General features: G+C 41.8%; 2 protein-coding genes across 2 annotated transcripts in view; one reads left to right on the plus strand and one right to left on the minus strand.

Moving 5' to 3' along the window:
* nrxn2b (neurexin 2b) overlaps window positions 1–22,352 on the plus strand; it is a gene marked incomplete at its 3' end in the record, with an annotated part of 1,346,377 nt that overhangs the window by 288,529 nt on the left and 1,035,496 nt on the right. The gene's annotated exons all lie outside the window — the stretch shown is intronic.
* Window positions 8,308–9,228, minus strand: LOC308298620 (protein YIF1A-like; the record flags this gene model as incomplete). Its single annotated transcript, XM_080742263.1, has 1 exon — window positions 8,308–9,228. The coding sequence occupies one exon, from the start codon at window positions 9,226–9,228 to the stop codon at window positions 8,308–8,310; it is 921 nt and encodes a 306-aa protein (XP_080598389.1).

Consider the following 22,352-nt stretch of genomic DNA (forward strand, 5'->3'; position numbering starts at 1 on the left):
ACATGTTGTGAGCAAAGTCCACAACAGATGCCTTTTTAAATGGCAGTGAAATATCGCCGTGGCACGTGGCAGCAGCTGCTGTGTTCTGTGGCCTTTGTGCACGCTTTCAGTGCATTCCATTCCAACGCAGCATCGAAAGGCATTAAGATGCCTTCACCCCCAACATAGCTGCTGAACCGGACTTTATTCCATTTATTCCATTCAGCGCGGCACTCTGAATATATCTTCTTAAAAGCGAACATTTGTATGTTTGAAATATTTGCTTCTGCGTGGTCCCTGGAACAACATATTTTGAGATGGGGGTCCGCGGCCCAAACACATGTAATTTTGGGGGGTCCTTGACATGAAAAGGTTTGAGAACCACTCAACCACCGATTCAGAAGAAGGATTTAGGCCCCTTTTACATTAAAACGGGCTTCACTGTAAACGTAATGATTTATAGCCGTTTGTGGGGGTCATTTAGACGAAAATGGTGTCTTCGGGGGGTGAAACCGTAACAAAGTGAAAACCCCTTTGAAAGTGGAAAAGGTAAAAAACGCTTTGTATCTCCCGCTTTCATCTAAATACCGTAAACGCAGCAAACCACTGAAAATGATAAGATGTGGGACGTCCTAATAGGGCTGTCACGATTAGGAATTTCTCCAGATGATTAATTGTCAGACAAATAATCGGCGATTGACGAATATATCGTCTTTTTTCCCCCCTTCATTTTATGCCACTATGATAAATAGCTTTGAGCTCATACTCATACTGTACCTTAATGAAGAGCAATTTAATTGCTTTTTAAACATCAGTTCAGTGGTGTAAACTGTAAAGTAACTATTAAGTACATTTATTTGCTAACGTTTAGCCCTAATTTATACCGTAGCTATTTGAAAATAGCCGATCTACAAGCTCACAACAACGCGTTGCGGTGCGTTGTGAAAATAGCCGATCTACAAGCTCACAGTGCGTCGCGGTGCGTTGTGAAAATAGCCGATCTACAAGCTCACAACGCGTCGTGGTGCGTTGTGAAAATAGCCGATCTACAAGCTCACAACGCGCCGCGGTGCGTTGTGAAAATAGCCGATCTACAAGCTCACAACGCGTCGCGGTGCGTTGTGAAAATAGCAGACAACTGCAAAAATAGCCGACGCTGAAAATAGCGACAGTAGCCTATAATGTTTATCATGACACGATCCAATATCTATAGCTCGTCGCCGTCTGTGTGTAATCATCATCCCCTCCATAAGCTGCAGTAAAGGCATTGACTCCAGTCCTCTGTGTTGAAACGAAACGTGAAGTGAACGCCTTTTTCTGTATCGTATCATAAGGAATAAATATAGTCCCGGGATGTGTATGGTACATGTGTCTGTTCCGACCATCTGGAACAAACTTTTTAAGCATTTTTAGTTAGCCAGCCAGTCTGCCTGTGCTGTGTGACGGCAGTGCGTTGTGTTGACTGACTGAGGAGGACCAGCATTGAGCTGGCTGCTAGGAAGTAGAACGGAACTTGGGCAGTGCGGTCATGGCGACATGCGCCACCTAGCGACCTGGCATGCAAATTATCGCGTTTATGGACAAATTGCGTTTTCATCTAAAGACCACATAAAAAATGAAAACTAAACGGCTCTTAGCCGTTTTCCACGAAGCTCGTTTTAATCTAAAAGGGGCCTTAGAAGACATTATAGAATCATGTAAAAAATATTCAGGTCGCACAGGACAGAATTCGCAGAGGGTGGGATTCATTTGCAAGTGTGATTCGAGTTGCGAGTTGTGTCTTTTTGGTGGGTTATAGAGTATGGACAGTTCAACACCCTGTCCTCCAGTGACATCATCGTTAGGGATTCTGCGCTAATAGGAGGGGAAAAAAGAAGAAAAGTTTGAAATGACTGCCTACTGATCAACTATTCTCACCGTTATTATTTTAATTTTTATTGTATACATTTTTTAGGGGAAACATTTAAAAATGTCTATACAGCAATGTAGGACTATATTAAAAATGCACTTTGTAATTTTTACTTTTCATGACTTAGCAAGTAGGCTACTCCTACTGTACATTTTAATTAGATTTTAATTTGCGATTTTTTGTATCTATATGTGTGCAGTGGTGACAAAGTACTCAAGTACAGTACAAATAAGCGGTAAATGCACAGAAAACATGACCAGCATGACTGAGGACACGATGTATCATCATCCCCTGCCTCCATGACACAGCGCTTCTGTCCGTCCATCCGTCTTTCCATCGTCTGTCCATCTATCTGTCTGTCTGTCTGTCCATCTGTCTCTGTGTCTCAGAAGAGCTGGAAGCCACTCTGGCATGATGGTGATGTGTCATATTGGTGTGGAATCACAGGCCATTAGATCTGTACACAGCGGAGAGCAGACGAGCTGCTTTGAGTTAAGATCTCTCCATGTTCTGTGACACTATGACCTCATATCGTCACGGTCGGGGGGAAACCTTGTAGTCCAAAATGGATAACTTTCATGAAATGTACAAAATATCCTGTGATCGAAAGGATCCGATGTAGTTATTCAGTCAAAACAATAGACACCAGCTACTAGTTAGTTATAGGGCTTCAAAATTAATATTCGAATATCGGATATTCGTCGAATATGGGGGAAAAATGCATATTCGATCATGAAAATTAATATTCAAATTGTAAAAAAGAAAAAAAAAAAGAAAAAAAAAGTAAAAATACACTGTAGTACTACCGAAATATAACTGCGGCCATACACTGCAGTACTATACGAAACATAACTCCGGCCATACACTGTAGTACTACCGAAATATAACTGCGGCCATACACTGTAGTACTACCGAAATATAACTGCGGCCATACACTGCAGTACTACCGAAATATAACTGCGGCCATACACTGCAGTACTACCGAAATATAACTGCGGCCATACACTGCAGTACTACCGAAATATAACTGCGGCCATACACTGTAGTACTACGAAACATAACTCCGGCCATACACTGTAGTACTACCGAAATATAACTGCGGCCATACACTGCAGTACTACGAAACATAACTCCGGCCATACACTGCAGTACTACGAAACATAACTCCAGCCGCTCTCTCTAGAGGTCTCATCACACGTTGTTATGAGAAGCTGCTAACGTTAGCTTCAGCTTGATAGCTTCACCCTCTGGCTGTGGTGGCTCTGTTAGTTACAAACTGTTGCAGATAGCAGGGTGACCACAGCTTAGCTTGTAGATTTCTCCTCATTGATCTTACACCAGCATGCATTTGCAACATAGCCTCTAGTAGCCTAGCCAGACAGCGGCTGTCTCTGACTGACTGACTGACTGCGAGTGGAGGAGTAGAGGAGAGAGGAACGTAAGTCTCAGTGTTGCCAAGTCTGATATTTATAAACCATGTTGGGCTTGTTTCTTTTTTGTTGTAAAGTTGCTTGTAAATAATGGTGGTTGTGATTGTGAGCTTGTAGATCGGACCTAGCCTGATTTCAGACTCTACGCTGGGGCTTGAGTCTGATCCTGTCTCCATTCTATTTGATTGAAAAGGGGAGGGGATTTAAAATTTGAAATTCCCAATCACAAGAGATCTGGTGGGAGGGGTTGTGTTTGACTTTTGCACACAAAACATTCCCTCCTCCCCCTCCCCTCAATGACATGCACCAAACAGGTCATTGTCTTTGATGTTTCATTGATTAGAGAGAATCACTAACGAGCTATTCGACACTTGTATGGCTCAATCAATGACTGCAGTTCGGAGCCCTTTTGAAGTTCAAAGGGAGCAATTAAGAACTCTGGTGAGCCACGCAGCCACCCCTCCCTCCACTGTTTCTGTTGATTTTCAAAAGTTAGACGCGCCCCTCCTCCGCATTGCATTAATTTCATTGGTCGGTTTCGGACGGTTTGAGAAGCTTTCGGTAGCAAGAGACACGTCATATGACACATCCAGACCAAGAGATGCAGTTCACTCAGAGAGTGGGCGGGTCTATTGGCTGGAGCCAGGCTAGATCGGACCAGCTGTTTTCAAATAGCCAATGTATATAGGTTTAAAGTAATCATGTGGCCTATATTCACTTATTTTGGGCTTGTTTTCATAGACCTGGTTGCTTATTCCTCTCACAAGATTTGGCAACCCACCCATCTATTTTGATAATGGTAACAGAGAACTTACAGTGGCTATTTACTTTACTTTTTTGCTTTTAATAGCCTAATTGCATTTACTTTTTTGTGTAAAACTATTTTCATCAGCTTTATAAATAAATCTCTTTGAAACTGAAGACCATGGCCAATATTGATGATAATATTTAACTCTCCTACTGCCAGATTATTTATTTATTTATTGGGTCTGGCGCCATCAAAAAGCGGCTTACCTTTGCGACGTTATAGTAGATAGACAAACAGACATTTATTTTTATTTTTTTATTTTTTTTGGTTGTGCAATAGTGCACTTTGGTCTGCCAGGCAGCAGAGGGCGGCGTCATGCGAGAATGAATGTGAATTTGCCTGTTATGTGTTGAAGAAGAAGAAGACCAGTCACTGGCCACAGAGCCTTACAGCCGGAGGAAATCAACAAGGAAGTGAATTGTTCTCCGTTGATCTAACGCATAATGGATTTTTTACACCATCACCGCGGAAAATGTGTTTACAGTAGACGGCCGCGCGACCCCTCATCAGCTTACAGTCATCAGACGAACGAACCGAACGAGCGCCGTATTGGCATCGAGGTTCTGTAAAAAATGGGGTGAACGTTAACGTTCAAAGCGTGGGAAGAGTTAATAGAGAAAAAACGTTTTATTTTTTATTTTTTTATTATTATTATTATTTTTATTTATTTTTTAATATTCGAATATATTCGATATTCGGGCCAATTTCTAAGACCAATATTCGAATTTAATATTTGAGGAATGTTGAAGCCCTAGTTAGTTAGTCCACTACTGTTGGTGTTCTTAGTCATGGCTGCCAGTTCCACCCTGATGTTGTGTGGGAGATCTGACTGCTTCTCACCGTACTGAATAACTGCTATATGGCATAACAACTTCAGACTAGGACTGAAGTCTAAGATGTACATGTTATTGGGCATGTGGTTTCGTCCAAAGAGGATAACACGATCTCCCACCATGCAACAGTACATCCCCGTCATCCTATACGGGCCTTTTCCCCTTGGCTCAACCTTCTTCCAGGTGAGAGTTTCTGTATCGGATTTCCACAGATCATTGAAGAGCAAGTACTGGTTACTCCTTTTGCAACCGTATACGTACAGCTCTCCATTGTAGGCAAAGGCTGAATGACTACTCCATGCTTCTGGAAGAAGAGGTGCAGAAGTTGTGTTCAGCCAGCTGTTGGTCTCTGTGTCAAACACTCTGATCTGGGAGTTGGGTCCCCTCAGGCCCCCAACTACAAACATCTTTGTTCCAATGATGGTGGCAGTGTGATCTGATGTAGCAGGTGGAGGTGTTCCTCTGGTGTTAATTAAAGACCAGACCATTGTTGTGGTGTCAAACTTGTAGATGCCATTAGTGCTGTATCCTCCATAGATATACATGATCCTCCCAGAAACGCAGGCCGTGTGACGACACCTCCCCTCTGGAACAGTCCCTGAAACCTTGGGCTTCGACCACCTGTGGGTGTCGACATCAAATCCATAAAGATTGCTGCATTGTGGGTAGCCCCCCCAGATGTAAATGATATCTTGTATGAGTACAGCTGTGTGCCCTGTGCGCTGGGAGGGAACCTCTCCTCTTCCGTTTGTCTTCTCCTCTTCCAACTTCCTCCATCTTAAGGACGTTGTGTTGAAGATGTGCACTTCAATCGGATCGCTGTAATTCTTGTTCCTCCGGCTGTACCTTCCAAGGAAGTAAACCTCGAGTGCCACAGGGACAGCAGCACCATCAAACGCTATGCCTTTAGTTCCTTCCTTAAGACATATGGTCCACGTCAACATTTCCCAAACAGATGAATAAAACAATGAATAAAATCAGCCTCTTCAAGTGTTGTTGAATGCAGCTATATTGTGTGTTCTGACACTTATATTGGTACTGCGGTCGCCATATACGTCATACTATACTATACTGATATCATGTTGATGACATCAGTCTTGTCCAATTATGGAGTTCGACCCGGCCTGGCAGAGATGTGAGCTCGACTGAGCACACATTTATAGTAGTTAGTTAACAAAACACTTTACTTGAGTAAAAGTACACAAGTATTGTCATCAAAACATACATTACATAACATAAAAGTCATTTTATGCTATCGTTTATGGCTGCTTAATAAATACATGAATAAATTGACCCAAAGGTCAATTTAGGCAGATATGCAAAAGCAATACTTATGTGTATGTTATTACAATTTAATATACGACTAGGTTGAATGCTTGATTCTGATTGGTCAATCACTTAACTCTTTTAGTGCTAAAACCGAACAATTTCGGTTCTTTTTTTCAATCCAATACAATATTTTTTTGCTATTTTACTTACCCTGAGCTGCTAGTAGCGACGTGGGTGGTCCTGGCTCGTCCATCGCTTTCCAACGAGCCATGCTACATGTTGCGACGATTTATTCCATTGAAAATGGTTTAGAATAAAGTTTAGAGCCCCCCCAAAAAAACTCTATTTTTGCAAGACGTAGTAAGGTTTACAAAAACCGAAAATTTTCGGTTTCTTTATTAAAATGAATTAAATAATCGGAGGCCTCAACGAAGCCCCGGTCTAAATCTTGATCCAAGCGAGCTCTCTTTCCACCAGCCCGTAATCGGGTAACGTCGCCGAAACGCGCCGCCCAATCCAATACATAGTCACATCTTTAGAGCTCATTTTCTCTGAACTGTGTTCCTAGTGCAGCGGAAAAGTTTTTTTTGCGGCTAAATAGCCTCCGATCGGGCTTCTAAAAAAATAAATAGCCGATAGCTAACTGTTAGCTCTCGGCCTCCATTTCACGTTCATAACACTGTTTGCAGAAAAAACACAAGCCACTTCTTCGTGGTTAACCGGATGTTACTATGAAGCCTTATGGAGGAATGGCTGGCACTCTAGCGGCACCTTGTGGCTCCTGGCAGTCATCGTGTTAAAGGCATATTTTGTAGAATCGCAGATCTGTGTGTGCACACACACTCCCCCTTCCCCTCTCTGACAGCTATGGAAGTGATTGCATAATTATATAGTGGCTGATAGAGGGGAAAATATATGCAGTAAATATATATATATATATTACATTTAGGCTCAAAGTTACCTAGTTAAAGTGAAGTTTACGTGTTTATCAAACAAGTACACTGCACTGACACAAATGTTAAAAACAATGAATTGTATTTCTAAAATCTAAATTACATATAGCTTATATGTATGTAGTGTTTTCTGACAAGAGCAATGTGACAAGAAATGTGTTCATATAACATATCTCTCTAGTTCTACTGAAACTGCAACTCCCTTTTCCAGAAGTTATTGAAGTCCTGATTATTATTGTATGCAGGTGTGCCATTTAAAAACTTCACACATCCTGCCATTGGCAAGACATTGAGCTTGTAGATCAGCTATTTTTGCTATTTTTTTATGAACCTCTGACTTTTCAATGGGAATGGAGTGGTTTCTTTACATTTGCGAATTTCTGCAAAAATACGATCCATTCTCCATGAAAATTAGAAAGGCAAAACAGGGAAAGAAACGTGGAAAAATGCATTACACAATACACAAGCATTAATAACGTTAAGATGTTCCATACATTTAATCCTAAACCATAGCATAGCAAGACATTTAATCATATTAACAATGAGTCATGCAAACTTGAATGCAGTTAAACATTAAAGTCAAAGAACATTGAATTCAGTTTAGAGCCATGCACGCATACATTTCAGTTTAACATTTAAGTCTAAACTTTTGAGTAATGCAAGACTTACTAACGCGATGCTTCATAAAGCTTCATAAAGGTATATTTATATTTTCCATGAAAGAGAGAAAAAAAATCATACCCAGTGAAGTGAGCGGTGCGATTTATTTATGAGTTTATTTCATTAAGGGTCCCATGAAGCTTGGCCAATCTGACCATGGTCATACAAACAGAGACCAATTGACCAATGACAGTTCAGACAGACACGGGAAACAAACAAACAAAGCGAGAATCGACACACTGCTGCACTGTAAACGTGAATCAATTAAACCGACAAGGCCAAAAAAATAAGCCTTTTGTCTAGATTCTTCTTGAACAATATCTCTGTTCACTATGCTGGTATAAATCAGTGAATATTTGAATGACTAGGACACAGAAACACTCAGTTTCACTCATCAACATCATGTGTCGGTGATCCTCAGCACAGATTTTGTTCAATACCAATGGATCTTCCAAAACATCCCCCGTCACCTGACCAGGTGAGAGGTCAGCCAGTAGATGATAAGTGGCTGAAATAAAGCAGTGCCCATGATGATATAATGGCGGGATCGAAGTTTGGAACCGGCTCGCCCGGCGGAGTCAGAAGAGCAGGGAATCTTCATCTTCAAAGAACGAACCATGAAGACCATGAGCGCAACGGAGGACCACGACAGAGCCAGGTAGTAGCCGGCACCGCCGAACAGCAAGCCGCCCAGCACGGCGAAGATCGCGCTGACGTATTTGTATCCGCTGTAGGCGACGAGGTCAACGGCGGAGAGGTCGCTGAGCACAGTGAACAGGTACAGACTCAACAGCACCACCGACTGTTCGATGGCGAGCCACGCCAGAGCGGTGCTGGCGCACAGTCCCAGAACCTCGGGACTGAACCTGTTCTGAAGGCCCAGAGACACCCCGGCCAGCAGGATGTAGGTGATGAAGGCCATGGTGGGTATGTAGAGATCGGGAGCGTTCACGTTGTCCCTTGGCGGCGGGGCGTCTACGTGGTAACCCACTTCCCACGCCTGGTGAGCGTACGGGAACACGAGCAGCAGGAGTTTCTTCATGACATATTTGGTGTCCACGTCGAAGAAACACTTGATCCTTTTCACGGCCACGAATCTTCCGATCTCTTTGTTCACCATATCCTTTCCCTGGTTGGCCAGCGACGAGACGTACTTCACTCCGACGCTGGACACTGGGTCCGAAAACATGTGGTCGATCCCCGCGCCTTGATCCTGAGGGGCACCCATTGGCTCGGGGATGCACCCAGGGGTGTAGAAACCGGGAGTGTTCATTGGTGGTGCAGTGAAGCTGCTGGTGTCTTCGAAGAGGGCGTCTCCTCCTGCTGTCGGTGGGGACATCCAAGGAGCTGGCTTTGTCGACCGATAGACATGGTGTGGCATGGTCATAGTGCATACACTGCTGCCGTAGTTAACAGCTCAACTTACCAGGATCTTTAGAGTGATCTGCCTCTAAGTACCAACATTATCCATACCATGACATCATATCTATGACATGTACAACATCCTAGAGCCATATACTGTAGGACTCTAGGTTGTGTTCATACCATGACATCATCTCTATGACATGTACAACATCCTAGAGCCATATACGGTAGGACTCTAGGTTGTGTTCACTTCATCAGGCCAGTCCGAGGAGCCGAATAGTGACTTAAAGCCCTGAAACATTTACGGAATGCACTGGAGTCTATGAGCGTTTGTCACTATTTAGAGACTACATGAACCACGTGACATTTCTGTGCCTCATTGACACAACTCACCAATAGGAGGCTCTGGCACAACTTACATATTCTAGGAGATGATTAAACAAAGCAAACACCAGTGAACAATGACATAATGCTATTTAAACCAGTAAGACGCCTAATGCTTTTTTGTACAACTGTACATCAGGGATCTCCATATATGGGCATACTAGGGACAAGGATGGAATGTGATGTCACAATGTGATGTCACGGATATCCAGGGTTTGATCTTGATGAGGTGATGTCACAACGATGTGATGTGACAACAGCTATAGACTATTAGACATTGAGGCGTTACAGAAGGACGGAAGGACATACGGACAAGATGCTTTTGTCCAAAACTCAATTGGTACATACTGTACATGTTATCACAAACATATATCATTTTTCATATCCCCTTCTGATTGAATACGACTGACCGACTGACCTATTTTGCAAACAATTGCCAAAGGGGAAAAAACACATATTGAAGGTTCTCGAACAACAAGGAGTCAAAAGGGATTTCACTTAGACCCAGGGTTGCCACAAACACTTAATGTAGAACCACAAATAGAAGCACTATTTCCCAACACAAATTCCTCAGGGCCTGCATGTCTGCAGTCAAACTATAAAGAACGCAAGCACAACTCAGTCACAATTATTAATAGACTGTCTGCCATGGTGCACGGCTCGGAAGAGTTCAATAGATAAAAACAAATCCCAGCGCTCGTGGAGGTGTCCTTCAGGAACTCAGATAGCCCAGGCACGTGCACACACAGACATCAAAGGGGGCTTGAGTCCCTGCCCTTTTATCCGCCTGTAAAAAGTGCCTTCGCCATACCATGAATGCAGTTTTTACTATGGTGAAAGAAATGCAAATGCCCGCTTTCCATGCCATACCCTAAGGCAGCATTCAAGAGAACTGCCTTGTCCAAACTCTCCTGAATGCAGCATCGTATGTTGAAAGAATTGCCCACCCTCTGTAGAAATCCATGCTGTACGCCATATCTCCAGTATTGACTTGATGATGCTTAGTTCAGTGTGGTATCATGCACTGAAAATAGCTGACCTCCAAGCTCACAACATGTCACGTTGTGAGCTATGATGTCTGCTATGTTTGATATTTCCACCAAAAGGCCCTTTTAGCCCTTTTCAGCCCTTTTAGCCCTTTCAGCTCCTGCCTCTCTAACATTCTCTGCACGTCCTTGAGATAGCCTATGCCAGGGGTGGGCAACTTTGATGATGGCGAGGGCCACTATATTTCCACCTTCACTCCAAAGGGCCACATTTGTCATTCTAGTATTGCATACAATAGAAGCCAAAATAGCAGATCTACAAGCTCAAAACGCATCGCGCTGCGATGCGTTTTGAGCTTGTAGATCAGCTATTGTTGCTTCTTTTGAATTGGAATCCTGAATTATTTTTTGTTATTTCTTAATTGGAATCCTGAAATGTGACATTTAATTTTATTTCAAACGCATTTAGTTATATACTCATGTTAACTTTATGAACCTATATACAAATACATTGGACATAAAAAAAAGACATTTTAATACTATACTAGTCTTGTGTTACGTGTTCCGTATCTTGCCTGTGTCTTTCTGAGTAAAAGCACTTGAAGGACACTTCCCGATGGTTGCAACCCAAGACCCTGGGCAGTACTGTTTACAGTACAACATTGAATTGCCCTGTTGAATATTTGATAATTATAAAATGTGGCCTGGTAATTTGTGGAGAACAGTCTGAAGATGCCATGTATCACGTTTAGGGTCAATTGAGCCAAACTATTTGATGAGATACTGTAGAGGTTTAATTGGTTTTACAGATTTTAGAATAAGAGTGTTAATTGCTGGCAGCACGAAGCAACTGAATATTTCTCCTTGCATGGGCCTGCATTCTGGTTCAAAGTTGCAAAGTGGTTTCATAAATGTCATCAAGCAGTGTTTCTCAAACTTAGAAATGTCAAGGTCTCCCCTTAACTCTGACAGCATACAAATGGAAACAAATGGACCCGTTAGGGTCCATTTGGTTCCATTTGTATGCTGTCAGAGTTACAGACTTGTATGGGTCAATTTAGACCCCCATAAGGAACCCACAAAGTCCCTGGAATCCACTTTGAGAAACACTGTCATAAAGTATTCATCTTTAGACGGTCACTGTAGCTCTACTTGCATGACTGTTAGCCCACTACAGTGCCAGTTGAGGAACTTTGGCATTGGACTGACCGTATTTTGTTTATTGTCATGCATGGTATGGTAGATTTCCTGTCAGAATTAAGAAGTCCATTCAATCCTGATTGTATTATTATGAAGTTGACTTTATACTGTATGAACCACATGTTTTGTGTGTAGACTCAACACGATTGAAAATACATACAGTATAGGTGAACAGCGGAAGGTGGAGATGAGATAGCCTACTAACTAATTACAAAAAGGTTGGAGGTGAATGTTGGCTTTACAATCGTTGGGCCGATTGATTATATGATTGATCGCTGATATACTGTAGGCATACAGTATCAATCGTGGTACGTCCGATTAATCAACTGGTTGGTCAGTCCGGTCAGTTAAAGGGCCAGTTCACCCCTGGACAACCAGATCTTGTTTTATTGTTGTTTGGGACACGATCAACACAATCCTGAGTTATTTTTTGTGTTCAATCTGTGTTTTGAGATATTTTAGTATTTCAGAATGAATGATGATGCATTTTGCATCATATGATGCAGCATGATGAGTCATATGATGCCAAATGCATCATCATTCATTCTGAAATACTAAAATATCTCAAAACATAGATTGAACACAAAAAATAACTCGGGATTGTGTTGATCGTGTCCCAAACAACAAAAAAATAAGATCTGGTTGCCCCAGAGGTGAACTGACCCTTTAATCAATCAACCGATCAGTCCATCACTCTGTCTGCCAAACATCCAGCTGGTCAAGGAATCAATACATCCAATAACTCACAAATGGCCATCCAATCACCAGTGGTTGAAAAAGTACTCACATATTTTACTTGAGTAAAAGTATCAATAAGGCAATGTGAAAGTCCGGAATTCAAAATGTACTTGAGTAAAAGTATGAAAGTGTTGGCATCAAAATGTACTTAAATACCAAAAGTAAAGAATGTTTGAAAATAGCAGATCTACAAGCTCACAGTGCGACGCGTTGTGAGGGCTAAAGTGGTTAATACATGTTTTATATCTGCAAAGTAACTAGTAACTAAAGTTTTCAAATGAATGTACTGCAGTAAAAGTATAATATTTGGATCCGAGATGTAGTGGAGTAGAAGTAAAAGTATTGGAAATTGGAAATACCCAAGTAAAGTACAGATGTACTTAGTTACTTTACACCACTGCCAATCACACAAATATACCAGTAAGACTCCCTAATCGGGAGATAAGCGACCGTCAGGTCGCAGCGTGATTTTAGGGTGAAATGTGTAGGAGCAGTGTCCAAAAATGTGTTTGAAAAAGTCGGCCTGATGGTGCGTTATATACAGTAGGACAGAAATCCATGTTGATGAGATGAGTGTAGACATACTGTGTACCGATTTGCGTGATTTTAGGGCCAAATCTGTAGGAGCAGTGTCCAAAAATGTGTTTGAAAAAATCGGCCAGAAACATCACGTATCCGGTTCCTTGCAGCAACCATTGCTTACAGCCTGTCAGTACCTTAGAAAAAAACTGTTGCTTCTTTTTCCTCCTACAAAATCTCCAGAAATCCTTATCACCTTTTTTAGACATTGCACATTCCTCTTTTCCCGGCAGATTGCAGTCGTACTGTGATAAGTGCGAAGCGGTGGCACTTTTCTCTCTCTCTGGAGAGAACCACCCCGGCTATAGCCAGCCGCCGTGGGTCCCAGGGACGGATCATTCCCTACCCAGCCTCTCCCTCAGGCCTCACGACAGCCTGACCCCCCCACTGTCTGTCACTGTTACCTGGCAACAGAGAGAGAGAGCTGCCTCCCTCCCTTCGCCTGCCCTCGCTCACGCTCTAACTAACCCCACCCTCTGTCTCTCTGTCTCTGTCTCTGTCTCTCTCTCTCTCTCTCTCTCTCTCTCTCTCTCTCTCTCTCTCCGCCCGTTACCCTGTTAGCCAGGCACGTGCACACGTAGACATCAAAGGGGGTTTTTGCCCCATCCCTTTTATCCGTCTATAAAAAGTGTCCTCTCCAGACCATGAATGTAGTTTTTTTTTACTATGGTGAAAGAAACACAAATGCCCTCTTTCCATGCCATACCTGAAGGCAGCATTATATAATAGCAGTATTGACTTGATTATGCTTAGTTTATTGTGGTATCGAGCACCGAAAATAGCCGACCTCCAAGCTCACAATGCGTCGCGCTGCGAAGCCAAAAGGCCCTTTTAGAAATGATAGCCCCTTCCTCTCTAACATTCTCTGCACGTCCCTGCTGTTAGCTGACCATCATCTAATGCAGTGGTTCTCAAAAAATAAAAAAAATAAAGGTAATCAACAAACTAACCTTTTTAATACCTAAGAAAAAAAGAAAGGTAATCAACAAACTATATACTATAACAAACGTCGGCCAAATTGTCAAATAATATAAGAGAGAGCCAAAGACTGTGAGAGAGAGAGAGAGAGAGAGAGAGAGAGAGGGAGAGAGACAGACAGACAGACAGACAGACAGACAGACAGACAGACAGACAGACAGACAGAGCAGTTTGACATGCATTACATTTTATCACAGCTTTGAATTGCAGGTCAGGTTCATACATTTGAAATGTTCTCTGCCGAAGTGTGCGTTCACATGGGAACACTATTTACATAGCTCCCTGTTTCTGTCTACAGTATCCACATTACATCTTACAAGGAGACACTTTTTCTTCATTTTATTTTTTACAATACAACAGCTTGTTTCTATGCATCACAAGGTGACTTCCCACTCAAGTGATATTCTAGGCATTCCATATCAATTTAATTATCAACCACAAATGTTAACACTACTAGACAGGCTTACTTTAAAACCGCACGGCGGCTGAAATACCACATTGTTTAAAGATAATTTATGAGGGTAAGAGATACAATATTTAATTTTGGGAGTAGGCCTGGATATTAGTTTCATTAAGTAAAGAATTACAGATGAATGGTTGTCGGCCATTTACATAAATGTAAATTAAAGTTCTGCTTTCATTGCCATTATGCTACAGTACGCTACTAATGAGAACCAAGGTAATGAAGGCTCCCTCATTAGCAAGAAGAGCTGGTTGTGTTACTGTAAATCTGGGTTGTCCTACAAGCATCTATGTTATTTCTTTGTTCCTTTTAGTTAATTTGTAGAAATGAAGTACGAATACAGTATTCCGTTTGCCTACCGCTGACACTGTACACTAGTGGTTCACATTACATAATTGCTAAGCATTATCTCAAATGCCACTGTATACAGCTTTGCAGGCACGTGCAAAGGGGACTGTTGCCCTTTTAACTGTCTGTAAGTGCCCTCTCCAGACCATGAATGCAGTTTTTTACTATGGTGAAAGAAATGCAAATGCCCTCTTTCCATGCTATACCTGAAGGCAGCATTCAAGAGAATTGCCTTGTCCAAACTCTCCTGAACTTGAATGCAGCATCTTATGTTGAAAAACTTGCCCTCTCTGTGTAGAAATCCATGCCGTTACGCCACATCTCCAGTATTTATTACGGTATCAAGCACCGAAAATAGCCGACCTCCAAGCTCACAACACGTTGCAGCGCAACGCTTTGTGAGCTTGGAGGTCTGCTATTTTCGATATTTTCACCGAAAGGTCCTTTTAGAAATGTCAGCCCCTGCCTCTCTAACATTCATTGCACGTCCCTGGGTCTATGGCTAAAATAGTCCAGACAAAATGCCACGAAACAACTAAACGGTGAACATCATTTAGCTAGTGTTGTAAACCATTAAACACACTGATTTGATGCTTAAGGAGTCAAAGGATGATTATCTACATCTTCTATCTAGTTCTCAATTCTCTCCACATTGGCCCACATTCTGTCCTGGGGGAAATTCCTCTCTAGAACATGATGATTAACCAGGCAAAAATCTCAAGGTGTAGCCACAATGGGATTTAGTAGTAGTTGTATCCTACCTGCCAGTGAGGAGCCCCCACCGGGAGGACGTAGGGCCTTCATCCTACCATGGGCCATACGAGATGTCGCTCTCGGAAAGGTGGCAAGGGTTACTTAGCATTTATGATAACCCTTCCTGGGTCACAGCTAAATTGGTGTTTTCAGCTGCTAAAGTTGGTGTCCCATTAACTTTAATATACAGGAACAAAATGCAAAAATAATAGTAATAAATAAATAAATCTTCTAAGTAGCATATGAGGGGTCAAACTAGGGGTTTTTCATGATTCTGAATCCATTAGAAACATGTGTTGAGAGCATGTAGATCTGCTATTTTTGGCTAAAGTTCTCAGAATATGGACGCTAGGGTTCAAGTGGTTAATATAAAAAAGGAGAAAAATAAGTTTATATCACTCAAAGATTTGGAGGACCCCCTGTAGTAGTAACTCTAAGGACCCCCTAGGGGTCCCGGACCCCCTGTTGAAGAGTCTTGGTATAGGCTATGCAATAATAAAACATTCTGTATGAAAAGTATACCTGACCAAACACCTACAGTACACCGTACTACAACGTGTGGGCGTTAATGGTATAAAAAAATGGAAGAAATCCACACAGAAAGACAGGCTGCACATTCATCAAAAAAGTAACCACTCCAAATGAGTTGTTAGACACAAAGCAAGCTTAAATGTATTTGTGGACGGGCGACATAGCAAACATTCTGTGATAAAAAGTGGCAAATTTGACAGATGTGTTGATGTTGTTAACAAAACCGGTTATTGCAACATCACAAATGATAATTTTTCCAAAGTGGCCACCTGCGGTTGGTCAGACCTCCCTGTGTGTGTGTGTGTGCGCGTGCGTGTGTGTGTGTGTGAGCTTGAGTGCATGCATGTGTGCGTGTGTCTGTGCGAGTGTTCATTCTGGTAGCTAAAACAGGGCATAGCAATGAGAGGTGCAACGATTCTGTGGAAAAGGTTGGTCATTGATGCAAAGAACAGCAGAGTAACTCTTCACCCATTTAGGCCTAGAATTATTGAATGCTTTAACCAGTGAAAAATAGCAGATATACAAGTTCACAGCAAGACACCGAGTGCCACGCTGCGAGCTTGTAGATCTGCTATTTTTGAAAAAGTTGTGAAAATTTGTGCAAATCTTTGAATATATGTATTTTCAAAGTGAACGTTTGTAACAAAAATTTTGCTTCTGGTTGGTCCCTGGAACTAAATATTTTGAGATGGTGGTCCGTGGCCAAATACATGTCATTTTGGGGGTCCTTCACATGAAAAAGTTTGAGCACCACTGACATAGTAGTCTCTCAAGAACAGACTAACTGAGCTCCAGTTAAGTGAAAAGGATATTTTCTTTGACGATGGCTGTCCAGATTGCTGACATAGAAACATAGGGTTTTTCAAAAAACCTTAGGATTCAAATGACATTTATAGAATCTAGTCAAAATTCAAATTTTCACGATTTAAAAAAAATAGCAGATCTACAAGCTTGCAGCGCGGCACCGAGCTTGTATATCTGCTATTTTTCAATAATTAAAGCATAAAATAATGATACTATAATGTGTACCCGTTCTATAAGGGTTGTTACAGTGGCCTGGTCACAAACTGGCCACATGAAGTCCTAGATCCATAGAGTCTGGTTTTAAATTGACAATATGTAATTTATTACCCGTGGCTGTTTTACCGACTGAAGCCACTTCTGTTGCTGGCGGTCTGACAGTGGCTCATCAAGACCATTGAATTAGTTAATTAGACCATGTCTGGCATATTCAAAGAGCTAAAGAGGAACGTTAAACATTTTGACAGCTGGTAAGCCAAAAAACACTTAACAGAGTCTGGCATATGGCAGGCCACACAAATCTTTGGCAGGTCTTTACAGAAGCACAACAGCCACTGCAAACTATTACCTTTTATTTTTTTACACGCAAATTGACAGCCAGAGCCACACTGCAGCAGCATGTGATATTATGTGAGAATAGCTAGGTGCTTAACCAACAACAAGTCTTAACAGTGTGAGACATTTCAAAGGGATACTATACCACCACCACCACCCATGGAGTTACGGGTACAGTAGTTGTTATAGAATAGAACCCATAGCTCAGTTGGTATGCTTCGCCAGTTTGCCTAATGCCTATAACAGTGGAGCGCCACGTTATAGTCCCGTCGACAGTGGTGGAAAAAGTACTCACAATTTCTGCTTAAGTAAGAGTATTAATGCTGCATTATAGAAGTACTCTGTTACAAGTAGAAGTCCAGAATTCAAAATGTGCTTGAGTAAAAGTACAAAAGTATTGGCATCATAATGTACTAAAGTACTAAAAGTAAAAGTACAAAATGTTTGAAAATAGCCAAGGTATAAAATAGGGCTAAAGTTGTTTATGTATGTTTTAACATATTATAATTTATATCAGCAAAGTAACCTGTAACTAAAGTTTTCAAATAATTGTAGTGGAGTAAAAGTTCAATATTTGTCTCTGAGATGAATTAGAATTAAAAGTACTGGAAATTGGAAATACTCAAGTAAAGTACAAATAGCTCAAAGGTGTACTTAAGTACGGTACTTAAGTAAATCATTTAATCTACTTAGTTACTTTACACCACTCCCCGTCGAGATCTATCTAAAGTGCCTCGGTGTTGGAGATGTAAAAAGTCAAACTAAAGCAACGGAGGGAAGGTGTTAATTGCATCAAATCTTTTCAAAATGAAACTTGACAAACTCAACTCATGAGGGTCATGGATAGCGGAGATACACAATTAACAAATGTGAGAACATGTTAAGGTGTAATTTCCCTTTCAATAATGCTCTTATTTAATTGTGTTTGAGCAGCTGTGAACACTTGCCCAGATGTGTGCGCTACAGTATATGGGGCTCATCATTAGGTGCACATAACTGCTGATTTATACTTGGGCGCTCGCCGTGTCGCGGGCCAAAAAGATCAGACCTGCAAACTCACAACATGTCACCCTAGCGCAGGGGTTCCCAAACGTTTTTTGTCTCAGGGCACCCCATAAATATTTTTTTAATCCGAGGCACCCCTACATTATCATTTTCTCTCCCAGCACATTATATTTATAGCATATCGTCGTTGTCCAAAACCGTTCGTTTTGTAATTATCATCTATAAAATTTACTAAACTAGTGAAAACAGCAGATCTACGGTCTTGTATGATGAAGCAGGGCTTTGGTTTACCAAAAGACGTACACATTTGACACTTGGAGATGTGAGGTTTCTGCCTGACAGTGACAATATTTTAGTGATTATGTTTCGAGGAAAACGTTGAGATAATAGCCATTTTGGTGAACTGACTGAAAACAACTTTGTACTTCAAGTTCGTTTTTCAAGTGTCCAAATAAATTCCATGTATTATCAAATTATCTCGAGGCACCCCTGGACTGCCGTCGCGGCACCCCAGGGTGCCCCGTCACCCACTTTGAAAACCCCTGCCCTAGCGATCCGTTGTGTGCTTATAGGTCTGCTGTTTTTAAGTATAAATATGTCAACCTTAAATGTCATCATCCTGACGTCTTTGTGCCTCCTGTCAAAGCTGTGATTATTACACCTGACACCTTCCTTTTCTTGTCCTCCATTGATTTGTCTTTGAAGGGTTTGTGTGCTTGTTAGCTCTGCTATCGCTGGTTTAAACCGTCAATCCCGATGTCTGTGCTGCCTACAGTAATTGGACCGGTCGGTTTGATTTTTAACAATATTCTCACCCAACTTGGAGGATGCTGCCAAACCGTGTGTGCGTTTGTTTGCTTGTTTGTTGTTTTAGCGTTTTCATTCTTTTTGTTTAAAAGCATAAGCATGAATATGTGTTGTTTGCCACCTGCTTGAGCATTAATTTAAGGCCCCTTATGCTAAAATTATTGAATAGCACCAACTGTAGACACTTAAACCTGAAACAAATCACGTTTTTAAAGACTTGAACCCTATATATTTTGATGGCCAGGCCCCCAGGGGTCTTTACTTGTCACCTTCCTTTGTTTACCCCCTCTACACAAGATCCCTTAAAAATAGGCAATCTACAATCTATGCATGTGGAGTCAAATTGAGTCAAACAAATTCAAAATCGAGATCATAATCAACTAAATCAATGTCAACGTGAACAGTTCTCTGCTAAATGTAAATGGTCCATTTATACAGCACTTGTATCGAAAGTGCTGTTCAATGTGCATTACGTTCACCCATGGCATGCCAGTGTTGTGCAAAACTAGGCATAGCATTTGTGGCGTGTATGGCTGTTTTCTTTTTTTTTTTTGCCATTTCAGTTTGTGAATTGGTGAATGTGATCAGCATTGTAAAGCAGTGGCGTTAGTTCAGCAAACGCTAGGTAGGGTATGGCAAAGATGGGAGTCCTCATGGAAAATATGCATTACATTTTGGATAACACGGTTTTATTGTGAACATAGAAGATCTACATGCTCACAACGCCTCGCGCTGTGAGGCGTTGTGAGCAGTAGATCGGCTATTTTCACAATGTCTGAATGTCAGTTTTTTACACAGGTTTCTACGGTTTCTTGGGCTCGATATGGCAGCCTGGAATGGTTTTTCAAGTGCAGCTAAACTTGGCATGTTAGTAAACGTGCCACAATTAACAATATAGCATTGCACCTGTGCAGCTGACCTGCGGAACCTGGTAATATACCATTTTGTCAAGCTGGGGAGAATACAAGTGTGGAGAATATAATTTATAATATGTTGTGAAAGTGACCATTATGTTAAATTTTGCATTTGTAGTTATTTTACTGTAATTCAACAACATAATAACCAGAGCAGATAGACAAAGAGACATTCATGGATTTATATTTAAAAGTAACTTTTATTTTCCCCCCTGGACCCAGGGTATGGCAGCTGCATACCCCTGCCATACCCAATTGACGCCCCTGTTGTAAAGCACTTTGTAGAAATGTGCTATAAGCCTATTAGGCCTACTGTATGCACACAGGATGTGGTGGAACAACACCACAAAGTAAGCTGCAGTGAAACAAACAAAACATCAGATATGTGAGGAAAAATGCAGCGCGTGCGTGCTTGTGTGCGTCTGTGTGTGCCCGCGTGCGCTTGTGTGCGTGCATGTGTCTAGACGGCATATTTTATAGTCGTATTATCTCTCCTTCAACATTACTGTACATGTCTGATGCCGTGCTATAGTGACTCACCTCAATCACTTGCATTGACTTCAGTCTCTGCATTTTAAGAACATAAATCAAAACATTTCTTTTTTCATCTGATTTCTGCAAGACCAATTATATTTTCCTCCACGATAGGCTTTTGAAACTGTTACGTTTTAATCATTTTGACACCTGTGGTGTCGCAAAGTACTCCCAGGCATTATGTGACCATAGACCATGAAAAACTATGGACAAAGTTACTTGTTGTTGTTTCTACAGGCCCGTTTTGAAGCCAGTTTTTGTCAAATCCACCATCTTCCTATATCCGGTCCAAAATGCTAAAGGAAATTAATGCTGTGGGCTGAAACTAAGTTTTCCATGTAGTCAGTAGTCTTACTCAAAATTCTGTGGAAATAGGCATCCGCAATTTTGTGAGGAGGAAATGATCATCAACGTCTTCACACTAGCTGGAGGAAGGTTTATTGCTATTTCGTACCAAAGTAGTAGTAGTGTATAGCCTACTGTCACCACACTAGTACACTAGTCAGCGTGACAAAAGCCATATTGTTAAAGCGGGTTCCAGGGGTCATCACCATGTATGGCGGACATTACATTTTTTGCCACAGACATACAAAATAAGTGGACAATAATATTACCAGAAACACATAAAAAGCTAGCCCTGAATGACCATAATAGGCCTGTAATTCTGAGAGTGTTCAAATGGAACAAAATGGGTCCCCCTTGGTCGTGTCATCAGCCGACTTGGAATATCATTCCACTGCTACGCTGATGACACCCTAACTGTATTTCAGGACTGTCCCACTCCCCTCTGCCCCCCTGTCGTCACCATCACCACCACCACCATCATCATCATCACCCACATTTACCACCTGCCTTGAGGAGATAAAGGCGTGGTTAGCTCACAATTTCCTGCAATAGGCTATATGCATATACACCATTTTGTTCTACTTCCGGGTGTCTTTCGACTTCCTTCACAGGTGTTACCGATGATACTAATGAAGGGTCTGTTCCATTCTGGTCAAAAAGAGTCAGGGTGCTGATATTGTGCATGTTGGCTCACTGGAAACACTCTGCTACACCAGTGGGTCTCAAAGTGTCCTTGAGTGGGTTCCAAATGTCCCCATACAGGTGTGTAACGCTGAGAGTGTACAAATGGAAGCAAATGGATCCGCAAGGGTCCATTTGATTCCATTTGTTGATTCCATTTCTACATGGGGTTCCTTGAAATTAAAGAACCACTGTACAATAAATCAAACGGAGCCTTCATTAGTATCATCAGTAACACCTGTGAAGGAAGTCGAAAGACACCCGGAAGTAGAACAAAATGGCGTATATGCATAGAGCGAATTAAACAGCTCCAGGCCTTCCTAGACATTTGCCTAGCAATCAGGCGTCGCGTCAACGCAGGGAATGTTCCCCTTTTAATCAATGAAGGGTGCTCCATTGCCAATGTTGTGCTGCGTTTGGTGACGGCGTCCAACCTCAAAATTCGCCCTGTTTATTTTTTTAAGCTGTCCGACGGCGGCATGACGCCCGATGGCTGCAGTGGTGCCCTGGCTTTTGACTCCTAATATCTCATAGTCAATCAGTG

This window comes from Nannobrachium achirus, assembly GCF_963921795.1.
Source record: "Nannobrachium achirus genome assembly, chromosome: 14".
Lineage (NCBI taxonomy): Eukaryota > Metazoa > Chordata > Actinopteri > Myctophiformes > Myctophidae > Nannobrachium > Nannobrachium achirus.